The sequence below is a fragment of the Octopus bimaculoides genome, chromosome 2 (genome assembly GCF_046866305.1).
Source record: "Octopus bimaculoides isolate indiv1 chromosome 2, ASM4686630v1, whole genome shotgun sequence".
NCBI lineage: Eukaryota > Metazoa > Mollusca > Cephalopoda > Octopoda > Octopodidae > Octopus > Octopus bimaculoides.
In genome coordinates, this window is record NC_142929.1 from 109,803,982 (window position 1) to 109,825,402 (window position 21,421).

Below are 21,421 nucleotides of genomic sequence, written 5' to 3' on the forward strand. Positions count from 1 at the left end.
CACACACACACACACACACACATATATATATATGCTGAACTTCATCCTTATGAATGGAATGCAGAGTATTTATTTTGTAAATAAAATTGCAAATAATGTTTAGCAATGTATTTACTCTGCTAATAACAATCATGACTATGAATTTATCGACAATTTATTTGGCATGATGTTGAATTTACTCACAATGTATTGGCATGTGACATAATTACCTTGCAATGAAATTGCCAGGCAATGAAATTACAGACAGTGTATTTATCTTGATGTAATTACCCATGATTAATTTAAAATGATAGATTTACTGGATACTGAAAAGAACGGTTACAGATTTAGTCAATTTCTGCATGTGACTTCATTTTATATTGCTTTCCTCTCAGATCCTTTCCTTTTTATTTGAGAATATATGCCACAAAATACGGTAGTACAGATCTGTGGTCTGATCTAAAATATACTAAACTTAATATTTCAATTCTAAATGATAACATGTGATACTTGCTAGACATTATAACTGCTCTTTGATTTAGTAAAAGAAGAACAATCCCTTTCACAAGACTCTGATTCAATGTCTGTTTTTTGCTGAGTGACTGTATTACCAATGATTAGACTGCAGAACACTGTTTCTGCTATTTAAACTGTACTATTTTGTCTTCAGAGATAATTCGTATAAAGTATTTCCCACATAGCACTCATAGGATAGGCTTATTATTTTAATGCCCAACTTACAATGTCTAATATAATTTAAAGCAGAGAACTGGCAGTGTTGTTGACTTGTGATATTTATTCTGTCACCTTGTGTTCTGAGTTCAAATTTCACCGAGGTCGATTTTGTCTTTCATCTCCTGAGATTGATAAAGAACCAATCTTGGATGGTAGACTAGCTGGATTGTTAGAATATCTGGTGGGAAGCCTTATGCTATTTGTACTGGCTCTGATGGGATAATGTATAGAAATAGAACCTTACAAATATATAGAATTGTGAGTAGAATGAGAAATCAGTATTGTTATAATGTAAAGGAGTAGGAAGTTTGAAATTGAGTAATAGGCACTCAATCTTTGCTTCTTTTTTAGGGACATAAATGTATAAAGAAAGTGAATTTAAAAAGTTGACATAGCTAACAGTTCAAGTTTTGATTTAGAGAAAGTACAGGTGCGAATAGTTTGAAGCGGTAGTATTATATCTGATATATACATGCCAAAACATGTTAAAGATGTTTATTGATTTCAATTGTTGCAGATATGGTCTCTCTTTTTCTTTCTTTTTCTATTATGTTGAGGTCCATAGATCAGAGAGAGAGAGAGAGAAGAAGAATTTATTAGATTGACCTATTTCAGTTGTCACAACTTCAAATTTTGTTCTTTTTTTAGTAGTATGTATTTAATTAAGCAGTAACTGTGTCTATGTTCTAATTATTAAGATGTATCATTGTATTACTATTTGCCAAAGCAAGTGATTCCAAAAATGGGTTCTACTCCCTTAAATCCTGGGATGGTCATTGGAGTTGCTTGAAAGAGGTTTATGAATGTAAGCAAATGTAAGAGTACATAAGGTTTATTCTTATTCTTTTGAAATTTTTTGTTATTATTTTCCAGTGTTGCATGACTTAATCTTCTTGGTAATGTTATAAAATAGTAAGTATTCTATTACTTACTATTTTATATAGAGCTAAGAGGATGGTTGGCTGAACACATTTAGAAATCACTGAACTATAGTTGTTAGAAAGTATATCCTTCTCTTGCTGATATTTTTTGTATTGCTGTGTTGTACTTTAAAGAGTTGTTGCCTAATATAGCTAAAGAGTTTGGTTGTTTAGCTAGGTTTTGTGAATTATATGACTAAGTATTGATTTTTAAAATCAACCATTTTCTTTCAGTAATCTTATCCTCTCAAATATCAACATTTATAAAATATCTTTTGACTTTCACACAAAATAGTTTCCTCTTCAGCTATGTAAATAATTGTTGGAGTTGAGTAGTAAAGTGTTGACCTGCAAATCAGCTACTTCAACACTATTTTTCTTCATCAATCTAGTTTTAAAAGAATCCCTATAATTTACTTCATTATTGAACATTTGGTTTTAGAAAGAACATCATTTCCAGAATTTTATTTAAACATTTGTGTTTCAAAATAAGAGAGTTGCTTCGTTTGACAACATTCTCAAGATGAATTTAAGAAGTTTGTAGTATTAGTTTCATTGTCATTTTGACATGGCATTGATCACTTTCACAACTTTACAAAGAATACTTCAGCAAGTCTAGTGAAATCTATGCTTCAGTGATGAGCTCAAAATATGACTAAAATGTGCCCAGAGTTGTCTCGTACTTACTCAAATAAACATTAGTAACTCTTTTTTTTTTCTCATTAAATAATTGCTCCTAGTTAGTCTTTTAATGATTTATGTATTAAATGTATTACCATTATGTTACCAATAGGTTAGATCGGTTTGATTTACTTTCATAACCATATCATGGAATGACATGTTTAGAAAACTTATATATTGCTCTGGGTTTCTCTGAATAAAATGAAGCAATGTTAGTTTGGAAAAACATGTTTTGGGAAACATTAGTCAACCCATTGTATGCCACTGTAATAAAAACTCCCAGTGCTCTACAAGTGCATAAAATTTGACAAAATCCAGAAGAAATCAAATACTGTTTACTTCGTATCAAATAATATATTGACATTACTCTTACTGTTAATTGAATTATCTGATTATGTTAACTTTTCCCTGTGACTAGTTAGCAATTCAACTGAAATAAATAAGCTCAATGTTTAAAGTCTATAGTATTGCTTTAGAAAGAACAAAATTAAATAGGCTAGTGATGATAAAAATGATGTTTGAAGTATCATTATGAAAAGGTATTAATCTTTCCTTGGCTATGGGTTTGTGTATTTCAATTAACTTTTAAAATAATCAGGAATTTTAAGGGATTTGTCATTTTTTTTTTTCATTTGTTGGTACATTAGGCTGGTGTTGAAACACAAACAAAAGACAAATGTTTACCTACATATAGCAGCTCATATTATTTTCCTTGTCATGATAAACTTTCAATCAAAATATAATATAGGTAATTTCAGAGACTAAGATATGAGACGAGGTGGTGAAGCATGGTTTTCGAACTTTGAGCTTCACAGAGGCAATGACTAGCAACCAGGACCTTTGGCAATAGGCTGTGCTTGACAAGATGCATCAAGCCAAAGTTGTGATTGATGCTGGTGTCATATAACTGGTACCCATGACAGTGGCACGTAAAGAGCACCTTTTGAGCATTGGGCATCCTCACAGAGGCAAAGTGGCTGAGTTCCTTACAAGTGGAAGCAAGTTACTTTTCAAGCATTGGGCCTCATGGAGGCGAGTTCCCTTTCGAGTATTGAGCCTCACAGAGGCAAATACCCTTTTGAGTGTTGAGCCTCATGGAGGCACGTTGCCCCTCGAGTGTTGGGCCTCATGGAGGCACGTTGCCCCCTCAAGTGTTGATCCTCATGGAGGCACGTTTCCCCTCGAGCGCTGGGCCTCATGGAGGCACGCTGCTCCTCGAGCGCTGGGCCTTGTGGAGGCGAGTTCCCCCTCGAGCTGGGCCTGGTGGAGGCAAGTTCCCCCTCGAGCGCTGAGCTTTGTGGAAGTGAGTTCCCCCTCGAGCGCTGGGCTTTGTGGAAGTGAGTTCCCCCTCGAGCGCTGGGCTTTGTGGAGGCGAGTTCCCACTCGAGCGGTGGAGCTCGTTGAGGTGAGTTTGCCCTCAAGCAGTGGGGTTCGCAGAGGCATGTTCGCCCTCGAGCAGTGGGCCTTGTAGAGGTAAGTTCGCCCTCTAGCACTGGGCCTTGCGGAGGTAATGACTGAAACCTTTGGCATTATGTCATGCTTGAGAAGAAGACCCATCAGGCCAAGTAAAATTACAGTTGTGGCAGATACTGGTGTCACGCAAATGGCACCTGTGATGGTAGCACGTAAAAGCAGCCATTACACTCTCGGAGTGGTTGGCGTTAAGAAAGGCATCCAGCCATAGAAACCATGCCAAATCAGAATGGAGTCTGGTGCAGCCTTACAGCTTGCCAGCTCTGGTCAAACTGTCCAACCCATGCCAGCATGAACAATGGATGTTAAATGATGATGATGATGATGATATATACATACACACAAACACATATTTGTTTCTGTTTATCCCCCATACCAGTTGACCACCAGTTTTGGTTTGTCTACATCCCTATTACTTAACAATGCAACAAAAGAGACTGTTAGAATATGCACCAGGCTTTGGGCTTGATTCATTCAACTTAAAACCATTCATAGCAGTGCCCAACATGGGGTTACAGTCCAATGGTGTGAAGCAAGTAAAAGATAGACATAAGCCATTGTTGTTTAACTCTAATTTTTTATATCCTATCCCTATTCTTCCTCCTCTTTCTTTCTAAGCCAATACAGAGTTTTATGGTTGATTTCCACTTTGGAAAAAAAAAAAAAAAAAAACCTCCACTAAGTTAGTATGAGCAAATACAACATAAAACATGGAATTTTTTTGAAAATTTGTTTTATAGTCAGACAACCTTCTTACTATTAATGCTAAGCAGAAGTTACCAAATAAGACAATGACAGTAGTTAAAAAGTGATCATTTAAATATATTTATTTTACCCTTGTGTTTCTTCAATTTTAATTTTTATATCAAGTAAAAAAAAAAAGTCATTTGTAACTTTTTATAGTTATTTTGTAATGATGTTACAGTGTGTGCACTTGTTTATGTTTATTTTCTAACTTCATTAATATGAACAAACACTACGAGTAGTGTGCGATTTCAGTGTAAATTTCACTGACATCTATCTCATGTTGATAAACTTGTGATAATGCTATCTAATGCATTACATGTGTGTGTGTGTGTGTGTATGCACTTTGTCATTTTAGGGATGTTTATTTCTGTCCTATCTTGTTTTGATTTTAATAACCACTTCTAATAGCTCTTCTAATTGTTCTAACACACACTTACATATGCATGCATATACATACATTTTCAATTTGATCTTGATTTATCTTTCAAGGTGAGGAATATGAAATTTAGCAGTTAGGTTAACCCTGTTGCTTACATCTCTGACATCATTATTATTTATAATTATCATTGAAGTTGTTCTTGTTTGTTTCAATATGCAGGCATTATGTTAGGCATACTTAGAATGTTTCTTTATATACCATTCTCTGGAGATACTGCTACTTATACAAGTATGTTTGTGTACTCTAGTTGATATCTCATCATCATCTATTACATTCCATGGGTGCCATAGTAGTCAAGGCTGTCTACTATAAACTGCTTGCTCAACGTTTTCCTTTTTTGTTGTATCTTAGGTATTTACCACGTGAAATCTGTGTGATATTGTTTGTTTGTCTGGCATTTGTCCTTGATTATTTTCTACCCTCCTCTGAGGTATTAGTCTCATTAATTTGTAAATGAAGTGGTGTAAAAGCTGCCACCTCATACACACTTTCTCTCCCATCTCTGTCTTTTCCTCTTTTCTCCTTCCTATCTCTTTCTTGCCATCCTCTGCCTTTTCCTCTTTTCATACCTCTCTTTCTTCTATATTCTTTTCTACAATTTTCTCTCACTTTCTCTCCTGCTGAGCCAATACAGTGTTCCCTGGTTTCTTCTCATTTTGCTCAGTCTTGTTGCACAAGGATATTTTTGTCATTCATTTGACATAGAATTTGTAATTGTTATCTGTTTTGCTTTAAATGATTTTATACTTTTTGTCATTGATTCTTTTCTTCAAAGTTATCTACCATTTCAATGTTTATTTCTATGTCTATTGGCCTCTTTGGAAGTTGCAAAACAGTTTCTTGTTTTATATTTTCTACAGTTTTCTTTTATCAGCTTGTTTCTGTTATCTACTAGATATTTTTAGTCATAAAGGAGTCATTCTATAATAATTTTATGATTGCAGAAAGCTCTTACTATCTATATTTGTGGAAAATAATATGTGGCACATCTTAAATATTTAGTTATGTATATTATAGCTAGTTATTTACCTGGGCATTTAAAGCATTGAAACCATTTTTGATGCCTGTATAATCTTTTGTAACCTTTTATTAAATATATGAGTGTTATGGCCTGGTGGTTAAGGTGTTGCATTCACAATCACGAGAGCATGGTTTCAATTCATAGACCAGGTGGTGTGTTGTGTTTCAATTCATAGACCAGGTGGTGCGTTGTGTTCTGGAGCAAAACACTTCATCCCATGCTTCTCTGCAATCAGTTCAACACCTGATGTATGGTACACTGCTCAGACAACATTGGTTTGATGGAGAGTGTGAGCTAATGTGTGGCACAAACATTTGATCACTATAAACAAATCATTTGTGTGGGTCGTTCAGCAAAAGCTGACCTCTCCTATGTTGTCTTTGATAGTAGAGTCCATATTTTGTTTAGTTCATTGGGTCTTAAGTAAATCCTTGCTTACTACAGTTTTGATTTTGTCACTGTTAAATCATCATAACTTTCCCTTAATTTACACCCTATAAATTAATTGCTACATTTCGAAAAAGGTACACAAATGGCCGCAAGTGACTAGCTGAGCCATCCCACCTTTGCTACTATGCCTCTATCTCTTGCCAATCACTTATGGAAACTGAGGTGTTATACAGTTTCCAAGTTACCATGTGTTTTTGAAATCAAAAATATTATCAACCCTCACATAAACCATATCTAGAAGTGAAAGTGACACCAAATAAAACAAGAAGCAAAGTTATTCTAGGCTTGATCACAGCCAAAACAAAACAAAGAATAAAGAGCATGATAATGTGAATGAGTATTGGGATCAATCTAATTTGGTTTCTAAGTATGCAATATATATCATCATCATTTAACTTCCATGTTCCATGCTGGCATGGGTTGGACATGGAATCAAATTCTAATAATGGTTGAAATGGAGCATCTATTAATACTTTGTTGGAAGATTGTAATCAGAAGCAAATTAGTGCTATGCTATCAAGAACTTTTTAACAAAACAATAAAGCATCTCAGTCAAGTTACAAAGCATCAAAAGATGAGGGACCTTCAATTGAAGTTAATCTTATTTACAAACAGTGAATCCTAGGGCTTTAAAAGTATGCAACAAACATTGTCTTTCTCATTTGGTGATGAAATTAAAATGCCTGAAAGAATCTTGTTTGAAAGATTGGTTCACATTGCCTTTTTGTCCAGAAGTTGAAAGTCATTGCAAGAAAAATGATTTAACTTTCAAAGATATTTTGATTCTTGATAATGCTCTTGGTCACCTTGATTAATGATTTTTTTAGTAATGCATGGGCTGTTTTTTTTTTTTTTTTTTTTTTTTTTTTTTTGCTAGTTAAATATGACATGATTGTTACTGCTCATAAACTAGGAAACAATAGCTCCATTCAAGGTCTATTATATTTAAAAGAACTTTTTCACTGCCAATTAATGTTATAACTAGAGAAAATGCTGTTACTTGTCTGGAATTTTGGGGAAAAAAATTAACATTTGAAAAGCAATTGAAAATAATGAGCCAGGGGAAGATGTGACGGCACTTTTGCAGAATCTTTTATTCAAGTGTGCAAATGATTTTAGTTGCTTAAAAAATTCAATAAGTAAAATCATTAATGGAACTAGAAACATTGGAAGAGACTCTAGCTTCAAGGGTGTTGATTCAGGAAATGCTTGTGGATTATTGACTTCACATTTCAAAGATTTAAGTAACAATGATTTTATTGAAATCAAGCATCATTAGGTATATGAAAAACAAGAAAGAAAGGAACGTGAAGAAACAAAAATGTCTCAAAGGAAATAACAGTAAAAGTATTTGAATTTGTTTTTGAGGTGCTGGGTTGAGCAGATATTGTCAGCTAAAGAGTAATTAACAATTTTCCTGGATTAATTAGGATTATTCTCATTGGTTATTAAATTTAATTAATATAGTTTTGATATATGCAGAAACAATACTCTTTTACTCTCTCTTTTTACTCTTTTACTTGTTTCAGTCATTTGACTGCGGCCATGCTGGAGCACCGCCTTTTAGTCGTGCAAATCGACCCCAGGACTTATTCTTTGGAAGCCTAGTACTTATTCTATCGATCTCTTTTGGCGAACCGCTAAGATACGGGGACGAAAACACACCAGCATCGGTTGTCAAGTGATGTTGGGGGGGGGGGACAAACACACACACACACACACACACACATACATATATACAACGGGCTTCTTTCAGTTTCCATCTACCAAATCCACTCACAAGGTTTTGGTCGGCCCGAGGCTATAGTAGAAGACACTTGCCCAACGTGTCACGCAGTGGGAATGAACCTGGAACCATGTGGTTGGTAAGCAAGCTACTTACCACACAGACACTCCTGCGCCTATAGTAGATTAATTAATTGTGTATTTGTTGGTCCATGGTTTAATTTTCTTATTGCTGTTTCTTGAAGACATAATTGGACACTGAATTTTCCTCAGTCATAAGGGTCAAGGAGCTTTGCATATTTCTCTTGTCTAAGTTTTCATATTGATGCAAAAGGATGTTATACATCTTGCAGTTATCAATACATAAGGGAAGCTTAATTTCTATTCGACAGCACTTGTGAATGTTCCTCTTTTGATAGGTTTTTATATTTTTCTGGTCATATCATTTAAATGTGTGTATTTACTTGCCATTTGCTCTGATATATCTCATATACCTGCTTAATGGTGCCATCTTGCCTACATCTGATGTTTCTAAAATCTGTGAGAGGGAGACACATTCGAATATGGTAACCAACACATGCTATGCTCATATTTTTTTTTTCTTTTTGCAGCTTTATTAATGTTTTTGCTGATCTGTAACTATCTTTTCTCCTATTTTCTGTTTCCTCTTTTCACAGTTGTTTTCTTAGTGAGGATTTAAATTTATAAGGATTATTATAACTACCACATAGAATGTTGACAAATAGGTTATGAGTTTGTAGTTTCAATAATTGTGTGTTTTTGTTATCTTGAAGTTTAATAGTTTTCTTTCATTATACCAAATTATTGCTGAGCCTTAGATATTACTACGTCTGCACCTTTATATTTTATGTTTATATTGTGTTGCTGAAAAATTAATAAAAGTTAATTTGTAACAGTTACTTTTATTTTGTTCACTGTAGTCGGAACACATCCAATCCATGGCAGCATGGAAAAAGTGGACATTAAAATTATGACAGCTGCTAAAGATTTTTGGTGCTTGGAAAATGTAATTCCTGAGATGAGGAATAGACTGCTGCAGTGCTTTATATTTTGATTCAGACTGTATTTTTCTTACAGTCAGAGATTACTAGGAGGACCACTGTTTCCATGCTCTATATCTTAAATAGATATTTTTCAATTTCTTTGGATACATTTCTGTTTTAGACATGATTAAGTAAATATAAAAATAGATATTTCATTTCTTTTAATTTCAGGCTGCATATGATTGGTTGGCCAATGCTTCCCTGTCATCAGGCTATGCTATCTCTTGCAAGTATATTGCTATATTGCTGGGAACAGTGTACATATTCCATCATTGCAGCTCTGTTGTGTATCTTTTTTATTCTTTATATCAAAAGTGAAGCGATTGCTTCTGCTTTGTAGTTCAATCCCTTAGGTTAATTTTCAGGCCCAGTTGGTTAAAAATAGGAGCCAGACCCTACTCTTTCTTATTTCAGTTTCCATCTTTATGCTTGTATTTTTCCTTTTTGCAAATATTACAATTGGTGAAGAAAAATATTCATATATTTCTTTTCTCTATATTGTCCGATTTGAGATAAGGTATATTTTCTACTTGTTTACAATATTGATTTATAAAAAGTGTTCATTTTTGTTTGCATTTGGTGGCACAATATTTTAATATCTATCTCTTGATGAATTCTCCACATAGTACAATATTTTGGGTACATGTTTTTCATTTTATAGGAAGGAGTTAATTGAGTGTGGGAAGAATCCCTGTTGTATGAATATAGGAAGAATCCCTGTTGTATGAATATAGGAAGAAGAAATGAGAACTTGAGGGAAATCATGTATGATACAAATGTTATTGATATTGTGAGCAGGTTGGTGAATTGAGAGAAACAGTAAAGTAAGGGCTAGATTAAATGGCTTACAGTATTTATATTCCGAGTTCAAATTCCATTGTCATAAACTTTAACTTTTACCCAACACACCAGTTATGTACTGGCTTGATTTAATTAACTATATTTCTTCTACAAATATGTGGTTTCATGCCAATATCAGAAATCATTATTACTAGTGATGGTGTTAGTAGTAAATGTATTGGCTGCTAAACTTCTTAGTTTTCAGAACCTGAAATTCAAATCTTGTCCAACAAGAATTTAAAATAAATGTGATTACATTAACTTAATCTTGTTATTCATATTTCTCATATTAGAAAGGCTTGAAGAGGCTAAAGGTACTACCCTTCTTCCACAAACTACCAAACTAATGAAAAGAAAAAAAAAAAAATGAAAAATGTATGTACGTAATACATATTTCAGCTCTGAAATGAGCAGTCAACTGTAAATTAATCATTTCCACAAATATATAAAGACGTTCTTTTGTTCTTCAAATAGGTTTTGTGACTCTTTCCTTCATTGCCAAGAATTCTGAACCTTGACCACTGTGGCACTTGGTCTATTAATATTTGTAATTTATTTTCATCATTAATGTCTAGAACCTATGTAGAATCTTTTTTCTATTTCCCACATGTGGATGCCAGCTTTTGATGTAAGCTTATTGGAATTTCTCTTGCCATATATATTTTTATAGTCTGAGGTCATAAACTTTTATTCATTCCTTTCCATTCCTTTTGTTAATATACCCAAAGTACTTATTTGAATTAACAGCATATCTCTCTCTACACTCTCTCTCTCTCTCTCTCTCCCCCTCTACTCTCTCTCTCTCTCTCCCCCTCTACTCTCTCTCTCTCTCTCCCCCTCTACTCTCTCTCTCTCTCTCTCCCCCTCTACTATCTCTCTCTCTCCCCCTCTACTATCTCTCTCTTCTCTCCCTCTACTCTCTCTTCTCTCCCTCTACTCTCTCTTCTCTCCCTCTACTCTCTCTTCTCTCCCTCTACTCTCTCTTCTCTCCCTCTACTCTCTCTTCTCTCCCTCTACTCTCTCTTCTCTCCCTCTACTCTCTCTTCTCTCCCTCTACTCTCTCTCTCTCTCTCTCTCTTCCTTCCCTCCCTCTACTCTCTTTCCCTCTACTCTCTCTCTACTTCTACACTCTCTCTACTTCTACACTCTCTCTCCCTCTACTCTCTCCCCCTCTACTTCCTCTACTCCCTCTACTCTCTCTCCCCTCTTTACTCTTTCTTCTCTCTCTCTTTCTCCTCTCTCTCTCTCTCTCTTTCTCCTCTCTCTCTCTCTTTCTCCTCTCTCTCTCTCTTTCTCCTCTCTCTCTCTCTTTCTCCTCTCTCTCTCTCTCTTTCTCCTCTCTCTCTCTTTCTTTCTCCTCTCTCTCTCTTTCTTTCTCCTCTCTCTTTTTCTCCTCTCTCTCTTTCTCCTCTCTCTCTCCTCTCTCGCTTTCTCCTCTCTCTCTCTCTTTCTCCTCTCTCTCTCTCTTTCTCCTCTCTCTCTCTCTCTTTCTCCTCTCTCTCTCTCTTTCTCCTCTCTCTCTCTCTTTCTCCTCTCTCTCTTTCTCTCCTCTCTCTCTTTCTCCTCTCTCTCTTTCTCCTCTCTCTCTCCTCTCTCTCTCTCTTTCTCCTCTCTCTCTCTCTTTCTCCTCTCTCTCTCTCTTTACTCTCTACTCTTTCTCTCTACTCTCTCTCCTCTCTCTACTCTCTCCTCTCTCCCCTCTCTCTACTCTCCTATCTCTCCCTCACACATACATACACACACACAGTTTTTTGCAGAAATTTTCCCTTGCCTTTTGTCACAAAGAAACTGATGAGTATACATTAGATCTGACTTCACTGAATCTCTGTAGGATATTACATGATGTTCTTTGTCGATTTATCTGATGTAGCATAGTAAAATAATATCAGAATAAGGGACAGCTATTAGGAATTAATTGGCTATCATCTGCTGGGCTTCTAATATGAGTATGAAATCATACATTAGTTGAAAAAGTGGTTGTATGTATGCCATAGGCAGTGTGTGTATGAATAAAAATTTATTACCAAAAAAACCGCTGACGATATGCTACATGTTTATCATGCAATAGTAATTGTTATACTGCTCCTTACACTGTTAGTTTTGTTGTGCCAGGAGTTTTTAACCATCTAGTTTGGAGGGAAGGGCATTGCCCATGGCTTCCAAAACTGATTGAAAGAAAGGAGGAAATTATCCTCAAACTGAGGACTGAGGATTTGAATGTTCAAAACAGAGTACACTCTACTAAACATACTCAAAAACCAGGTAGAGGCAACAGATTAAGTCTACCATTCAAGAACTCCTAAGGCAAAAGACTTGAACAAATACCACAAGGCATCTCATCTGTTGCTCTAACAACTCTGCTAAGCCATGACCCTGTTTTATTGGCCAGAATGAATGAAGGGCAAAGTTGGCATCAGTAGGGTTTGAACTCAGAGTGCAGTGAACCAGAACAAATACCACAAGTCATTTTATCCTCTGTTTTGAGTCTTTCTTTCAGTTATAGTAAGACACTTCTGCTTGTTTTTCTATTTCTTTAGCCGTCAAGACTTAATGTAAAGCTACCTAACCCTCTCAAATATATTACCACTCAGTCCAAGGAGTTTCTTCTTTTTCCTTTCTTTACTTTGTCTTACAATTTACTTGGCAGCTCCACTAGTGCTAGTACTATGGAAAAGGCACCCATTATATGGTAAAGTAGGTGGTGTTAGGAAGAGTATCCAGCCATAGAAAATACCAAAGCTGACATTTGGGCCTGATGCAGTTCTGTGGCTTGTCAGACTCAGTCAGACCATCCAATTCATGCTTGCATGGGAAACAAACCTTAAAGGATGGTCGTGATGTAGTGTAGAGTTTCAATTATTGCATTATTTATATGATACATTGTTCAAGTTGTTTATTCTTTAAAGCATACACATGTATCACTTTTCCATTTATTCATTCAGGCTAATATGGGTTGGATAGTTCTGAAAAGTTTTGGAAACATGCAGGTAACATGTATTAAGTGGAGTAAATTTTAAATTCAGCAAATATACTAAATCACTATTAAATAATTCTTAGGAGGGAATTGATCCTCTGTATCTGTAGTAGTTATAGTTTGGCTATATAATATGGAAACATACTAGCCTTTTCCCCTCTGTATTATTTTCTTTTGTGCATTTTATTAAAAAAAACTTTAAGCAAACCTTTTGAAAGATGAAACTTGTACAACATCATCATCATCATCATCATCGTTTAACGTCCGCTTTCCATGCTAGCATGGGTTGGACGATTTGACTGAGGACTGGTGAAACCGGATGGTAACACCAGGCTCCAGTCTAATTTGGCAGAGTTTCTACAGCTGGATGCCCTTCCTAACGCCATCCACTCAGAGAGTGTAGTGGGTGCTTTTACGTGTCACCCGCACGAAAACGGCCACGCTCGTAATGGTGTCTTTTATGTGCCACCCGCACAAGCCAGTCCAGGGGCACTGGCAACGATCTCACTCGAAAATCCTACGGGAGCCAGTCAGGCGGTACTGGCAACGGCCACGCTCAAAATGGTGCATCTCATGTGCCACCCGCACAAGAACCAGTCCAGGGCACTGGCAACGATCTTACTTGGCTTGCCGGGTCTTCTCACGCACAGCACATTTCCAAAGGTCTATATAAATTAATCTTTTATTTGATTTTTCTTTGTTTCATTCAGTAAGTTCTACCAATTATATACTCATGCATGCATACGTACATACATACAAACAAACAAACAATTACATATTTTATGTTTGCAAACAATACTGACAAGTGGGCCACTGCTATCAAAAAAAAAAAAAAAAAAAAAAAAAAAAAAAAAGCAATATTTCAGCTGTGAAAATACTTGTTTACACGTAATGTTTACAAAGCTTGTAAATTCTACTCAAAAACTTATTTACACAAGGTACTGAATGCAAAAAGTTTGTTAATAATTATGTCATTTTGTTGAGGAACAACTCTAAAATAAAGGGATTATTAAAAAATAAACCATATTTACTGAAATTCTTAATGCAATCACTAAATGCATGTGATAATTTTTAAGCTATTAGTCAAACTTTTCATCCTTCTGACCTTAATTTTGTGGTATGAAATTATTAAATGTAAGATGGCAAAAAGCTAAGACAGTTTTTCATGTAATTTATTTTTATCTTTTCAGCCGCATCCATTTGATGAATGTCGTTTTGACGTCAGCGTCAATGATAATGTATGGTATCTTCGTGCCAAAGATGTTGAAGAAAGGAAATTGTGGGTTGGTTCTATAGAATTACACAAGGTTAGTGTTTGCCCTCCCATCCTTTTAATGTTTTTAACCCGTTCCAATGTGACTTGTGTGTAAAGATAAAGTGAATATCTGTATATTTAAGACACTTTTATACTCACAAAACCTACCAGAAGAGAACATTGAAATATGTTCAATGACAATTTCTGTTATACTTTATATTTGCATTCTCCTCTTCAGCAAGAAGTCTGTTCCTGTCCCCCTATCAAACTTTTACCTCTTTCAATACTATACCGCACTCAGTTGAAGAGTACTTGGTCTTCCGAGTACTTGGTGGCACTAGTTCTAGTGCCATAAAAAAAAAAAGTACCCAGTACACTCTAGACATTAGGAAGTGCATCCAGCTGTAGGAACCATGCTAAAGCAGACATTAGAGCTTGGCACAGTCCTTTGGCTTGTCAGTTCCTGTTGATCCATTCAACCCATGACAGCATGGAAAAAAGGATGTTAAATATCGCACAAAATTTTGTTCTAAATCTCTTATCGTAGTTTTATCAATTAATTTACCATTTTATTTAAATTGGGTTTTATAAAAATATTCTAATAATTCTGAAGCTTATTTACTGCTTAATAGAGGATCTCCAAATTTGCAATGTATCAAAAGAAATAGAATGATGTTCTTAGAAACTAACTGTTATGTATATAGAAGTGCTGCTTGTCTGAACAGTTAATGTTGCTTTAATCTCTTTGATATTGCAAGCATTTTTTTTTTTCACTTTTTATTTTACACTATTTGTTTTTATGAAGATTTGTTTTCTTCATTTTACTAATTGCATTGCTTCTTTTCTAACATTAGCCTTTAATTTCCTCCATTTCTTTCACTAAATGCTTCTCATTTTCTCACTTTTTACTCTGTGTTGTCTTCTTCTTGTTGGATTTTTTTCTTGAGTCTTTTATTTTAATATTTCTACAGAAGCTATTATTTTACTTGTGTAATTAGTATTTGTAATAACAATGGTTTTCATTGTTGGAACAAAAATAGTTTGTTTTCTATAATCTTGCTAACAGTAAATAAACAGTTTTATTGTTTTTCTTTTGTTGTTCACTGTCTCGGAAAATTTTGTGGGTTAGAGTAATGGATCATCATCATCACCCTTTTACTTTTCCTTATTGACTTGGGTGAGACAGGTCTTCACAATTCAAGTCAGTTCTTACTTAGGCAGGTTGGGGTCATGTTTTGCTTGTATGTTCCATTTTTGGCATGGTTTCTATGGCTGGATGACTCCACCCCCAACTTATTGCCAGTCATTTTACAGAGTGCACTGGGTGCATTGTATTATGGTGTCTTGTCTCCAGAAAGACTGAAAAGTTCCCTCTACCCTATTTTATCTCTGACATTCACTAATTACTTCACATAGTTTATTGAGTGGCACTAGCATTAAAGAGTTTGTCTTCTCCCCATCAAGATGCCCTTCTCTGTTGCATTGTCTCTGTTCATTTGTTCACCAGCACTGGAAGGTTGTCTTGTAACTCAAAAGACTAAAGAGTCTTCTTTGTTCAGTATTGTCTGTGTACATTCATTTCTTTCTAACTAGAGTGAGATGGTGATAGAGAAGAGATTAAAGGATGGGGTGGGGAGAGAGAGAGAGACAGACAAACAGTTGTTGGTTAAGTTAACAAATAGAGAGTAGGTTAGTACTAAAGAAGGGATTCAATGTGTATCTGTCAAATGCATTGGAATTTCTTGTTACACAGGTGTGTCGGGTGAGATAGTGAGAGCAGGGAGTCATTGTTTGGATGTGGGGTGAGTGATCAGTAAGAAAGTAACACAGTGGTTGGGGAGTGGTTTTCGAAGATTTAATATATCAGAAGGGATCCAAATGTAAATATTATACATCCCATTTTCCATTCGCATTTTAAATCTCTTTCATACTTGAATTGGTCGGGCACAGCTTCTCTAGCACAACACATCACTGCAACTTGTGATCCCTTGTTATTTTCCTTGTGAGGTTCAGTATCCTGAGATCAGTTTTCACTATCTTGTGTTTACTTTGATCTTCCTTGTCCACATGTTCCATCCATTTGGAGTGCTGAGCACTTCTTTTTGCAACTCACTGCCTCCATATGCATCACATGCCCATACCAGCACAGTTTTCTTCATTGCACACTACAACTGATTCTACTTATATTCAATTTTTCTCTCAGTTCATTTGTGCTTTGTTGTCATCCTACACATTAATATGACACATCCAACACTCTTTACATATCCTCTGCATTCAGTGCCCACCTCTTTATACATCATTGTACTTTGTATACAGGCATCGTACAATCTGAGCAAGAAATCCTTTGCTGCCAGTCAAGGTAATAGCTCCCTGAATTTTTCCCATACTGTTCATAGAAACTATACATTTAGAGCACCCACAGCTACTGCTAATTAGGTCACCTACAGAATAAAAGCTATTAGCAGCTTCTTGGGAACTTTCCCAATAATTGAGGGAATTTATTTCATATGTACTATTACTGCTAACTACTGTGTACGTCTGCCACATATGATGTCTATCTTTACTATAGACCTGCCAGTGGTCCTACTAAATCTCTTGTGTCCATTAATTACAGTGGGTATACCACATTGAATTCCTACTGGCTTCTTTCCTGCATATCAAGCACACCCATTTTTTCAATGGTAATAGAATCCTATCTTCTTTCTTGTTAATTAAAACTTTGGTCTTTGTTTTGTTTGCTTTAAGACTTCTCATTTTTAGGTTTTACTTTAAGTGTGGAAATTCCTCTGTAAATTGTTGGCTAATTTAGCTATATGAACATGATTATAGGCATACTGGAGTTATTTCAAACTCTAAGTATGACCAAGATCCCCATAATGAACAGAAGGGAGCTGAGAACTGAGCTCTGATGTACATTCCTCTGCGTGCTAAATTCTTCTCTAAACTCTTTAACTCTCACCTTGCTGACAGCATCTCTAGACATGTCGTGTATGGTTCTCACAAGCCATTCAGCTATCATTAATTTTCTTACTAACCACCTGATTATAGAGCATAAAATCTTGTCAAAGGCTGTCTTCCAGGTCAACAAATGCATGTATAGTGGCCTACTTCTAGCTAAGTGCTTCTTCCATATTTTCACTAGGAAGTGGGCGAGAGCTTCTTTCCTGCATATCAAGCACACCCACTTTCCCAAAGTCTTCTTTGTTGTTAACTAAAACTTAGCCTTAAGATCTCTCACTCTTAGGTCTTGCTTTAAGTGTGGAAATTCTGAGCACAAACTTGGACTGTGTCTTGTCTTGGTTAATTCTGTTCTTAATCAGTGCTGCTTGTAATTAGTCCTTCAGTAGGTTACATAACCTACTCCAGCAATCTGATGCTTCTGTAATTGCCTCTCTTCTAAATCATCTTCTTTGCCCTTTTAGCAGTTGATAGTGACCACTACTTCCTGCCAGCCATTGGGTGTGACACTTCACTAATAATGCATATAACTAGTTCATTATCTATTCCACCATATTGTTTTGTTATGTTGCATTATTTATTAAAAGATCTTGACTCAAGGTTTATATGCTGTACTGTTGCATTGTAAAGTTTCTTTTTGCTGGATTATGAAATGTCTAGTTGGAAAAATATACAGAACTGAACTTGAAACATTCGATGCAAGCAGATTTATTAAGGGCTTTCAAGAAAATTTTGTTACAGAATTCTATATGATGCCAATATTAATTTTACTACACATTTGTGATGCTATATAAACAGATTTTTCTTAAATTTCTCTACTTTTGCTATCAATTTTAACACTTTATTTGTACTATCATTACAATATTTCTTTTCTTTTTTTTAATCTGATAAAGCGGGGAAAAATCAATGAGTGTCACAAAAATAGTTTTTGGTGCATCGCAAGGGCACTTAATGATGATTTCATCTCCATTTTATTTATTCCTGTATATTGATTATTTTGTTTATGGAAGCAGGAAGGTATAAGCCACTATTTGTAGCAGTTTTGACAGGGTACCATACTCTAATCTGATGTTCACATGTGTAGATGATTGGTTTATGTGAGCTTGCAAGCCATTTAATAAAATATCTTCAATAAAATGGGAGTTAGCAATGAGTTCAGTGAGGAATTTAGTATCAGGTGGAGCTCCTATCTGTGTTGATGATCTAGTTGACTCAAAGAATTAGAGAAGAAATTAAAAATGTGGATGTAAAGTACAGAATTAAATGGTCTCAAAGTAAATTTTAATGATAAAAGTCCTTGGTAACAAGGAAGAAACCTGGATTCTACCACCATCAGAACTCAATATGCAGAAAAATAGTAGGTAGGAATTCCATATAGTATACCCAGTGTAGATTATAGGAGCATGAGATATACTGGAATCATAGGCAGAGTGACAGAGTGGGAAGACTTCATTTATGGCAGATTCACAATAGCAATTAGCAGTAAGGGCACATCATCACCATCAACTTTAGTCCATTCCCCATGATGGCATGGGTTGGACAGCTTGAGAGGAACTGGCAAGGCCAGGGGCACACCGGTTTCATACACTGTTTTGGCTTGGTTTCTATAGTTGGATGCCCTTCCTAATACCAACCACTTTACAGAGTGTGCTGGGTGCTTTTTATGTGGATGCTTTTTACATAACACCATCAATTCTGTTATGATGAGCAGGTCTTCTTGAGTATAGCAATGTGCCACATATCTCGGTCCTCTGTCATCTCCTTTGTAAGGCTTAGTGTTTTGAGCCGGTCTTCAGTACTTTGTCCCAGGTCTTCCTGGGCCTCTCTTTTCCACAACTTCCCTCCACTTTAAGTGATTGACATTTCTTTATACAACTGTCCTCATCTATCTGCATCATGTGATCAAACCAGTGCAGTCTCTTCTCTTGCACACCACATAATTCCTCTTATGCCCAACTTCTCTCTGTCCTGTCACACATGCTCAATAACATTACACATCCAGAAGAGCATACCAGGTTCATTCTTCTCTAGTCTTCAGATGTCGTCTGCATTCAGGGCCTATGTCTTACTACCATGCAGCATCACAGTTCATACACATGCATCACACAATCTTCCCTTCACTTGGAGAGGGGGGAGAGAGAAAGAGAGAGACATGGTTGCCAACAGAAGTAAAAACTCTGAACTTTCCCCATCCTATTCTTATTTTAGCAATTACACTTTATGTACAGCCTCCTCCACTAATAATTAGGTTACCTAGGTAGCAGAGATTATCTACAACTTTCAGAGAGCCACCTGTGGAATAAATTCTTTTTAATACTTGTCAGGCTCCTTAGAAGTAGTTGATGCTTTTTGTTATCGTTCATAATGGATCCTCTGATAGCATATAGCTTGAATGAAAACAAGATGGAAACAGTTTAGGTATCCATTACTTCTGTCATCAGTTCAAGGATTTTGTCCGTGAGTGAAACATAGATTATATGATGCTTGTATTTGATGCACAATGTTGCATGGTAGCCAAACATGATTACTGATTGTAGAGGATTTACAGAGTTTGGAGAGAAATGAAGTGAGCATGTTTTGCTGGAGGTGTACTGTTACTTTGCATAAAGAACAGAGTACAAATGAGCCAAGAGAAAAATTGGGTGCCTAATGAATTGATGTAAGAGAGATGATTGTGCTGGTAATTGGCATGTAATACATATAGCAGATGTCATATGAGTAAAGAACTGCTGAGTGATTTAAGTAGAAGGAACCTGTTGAAAAGGAAAATTGAGGAAGAAAAACATTGGAAGAAGTTTTGAAAGCTAATCTCAAGTGGCTGAACTTCACAAAGGAGATGACAGAGAATCACAACAAATGTTGTGATGCTATGTTAGAGAAGACTCTTCTAACCCATGCAAGCATGGAAAGCAAACATACTTAGATGCTCTCCATTCAACCCATGTAAGCATAAATAAGTGGACATTAAATGATAAATATGTTGGTGACGATGTCATTATCGTAAGTAAGCTATATTCTTAGAAAATGGGATGAGTTTTCATCACTATTTTCTGTTTTAATCCTGTTTGAATTTAAGGATAGTAAATGTAGCATTAAAACTGCAAGATGGATGGAAGAAGGTAAGTTGTATGATGCTGTAAAGTCTGTAGAATTTTGTATACTGGAAAAGAATAAATTAATTTATATCCCATTGAATCTGGTGTGTGAATTTAAGAGATAGATAAGTTATGACTTAATGGTTGGTTATAATTGACTATCAAAAATATTGTTTTTGCTATTATATCCATGTTAAGAAAACAAGACCATATTTGTTGACTGTCTGAATTTGGTAGCAGAAGATACACAAAATAAATGTTGGTAAGCAAAATCTGGAAGGAAGTATAATGGACCTTAAAGGGTTTGTCAACAGAGGAAATGATACACAGTTATGTGGGAAGATCTGATTGAGTGGAATGTTTTAGCTTCAATAAAGTAATCAGAATGAAATGCTAATGAAGCAATGTCTATTAGAGGGTGGACTCCTACTACCCTACCTCCACAATTTCATTACATAAAGTTGATTTGAAGAGATTTGATATAAGGAGATTGCAAGTGTTGGATAGAAGTTTTGTTTTTAACTTTTCAAATAAGTAATACTTGCAAATTGTAGCATGTTTTGGGAGAAAGGAATACGATCAGTTATTTTTTTAGTAATTTTTCATCATTTTCATATTCTGTTTATCTTTAATCAAAATATACAATTTTACACAAAATATAAAAACAGCAGTCAGTAATAGTTATTTATTAGTTCAGGAATGTTTATAGTTTGCATAGTTGAAAACATATTTGGATAACAAGTGGAACTTGTACAGTTTTTTTTGTTTTTTTTTGGAGGTCAGACAATGTATCATCTGTATTGTTGTTCAGAAGCAAAACTGTTTAAAAAGAAGAATGAAAGCTTTAATTTTTGTATTCTGAACCTTTGACCTTGTAAAATCACGATAAACACTGTTTTTTTTTTCTTTTTTAAAGAGACACACCAAAATTATTCAAAATGTTTGTCATTGTATAAGTATATGGTTGTTTAATTGCCATAACATCTACTTGCTGCTGATTTTTGTCATGTTCATATTTACTACAGAATTGCTGATAACAAAATAAGTCAGTGTTGTATATTTGTA

General features: G+C 35.4%; 1 protein-coding gene across 7 annotated transcripts in view; it reads left to right on the forward strand.

Annotated features, from left to right (window-relative positions):
* LOC106870404 (ceramide transfer protein) overlaps positions 1–21,421 on the forward strand; it is a 128,330-nt gene that overhangs the window by 30,289 nt on the left and 76,620 nt on the right. For all 7 annotated transcript variants that reach the window (XM_089347485.1, XM_052978596.2, XM_052978599.2 and 4 more), the window contains exon 2: positions 14,239–14,355. In XM_089347485.1, coding sequence (XP_089203611.1) covers positions 14,239–14,355 — 117 coding nt within the window. The remainder of the gene's footprint in view (positions 1–14,238; positions 14,356–21,421) is intronic.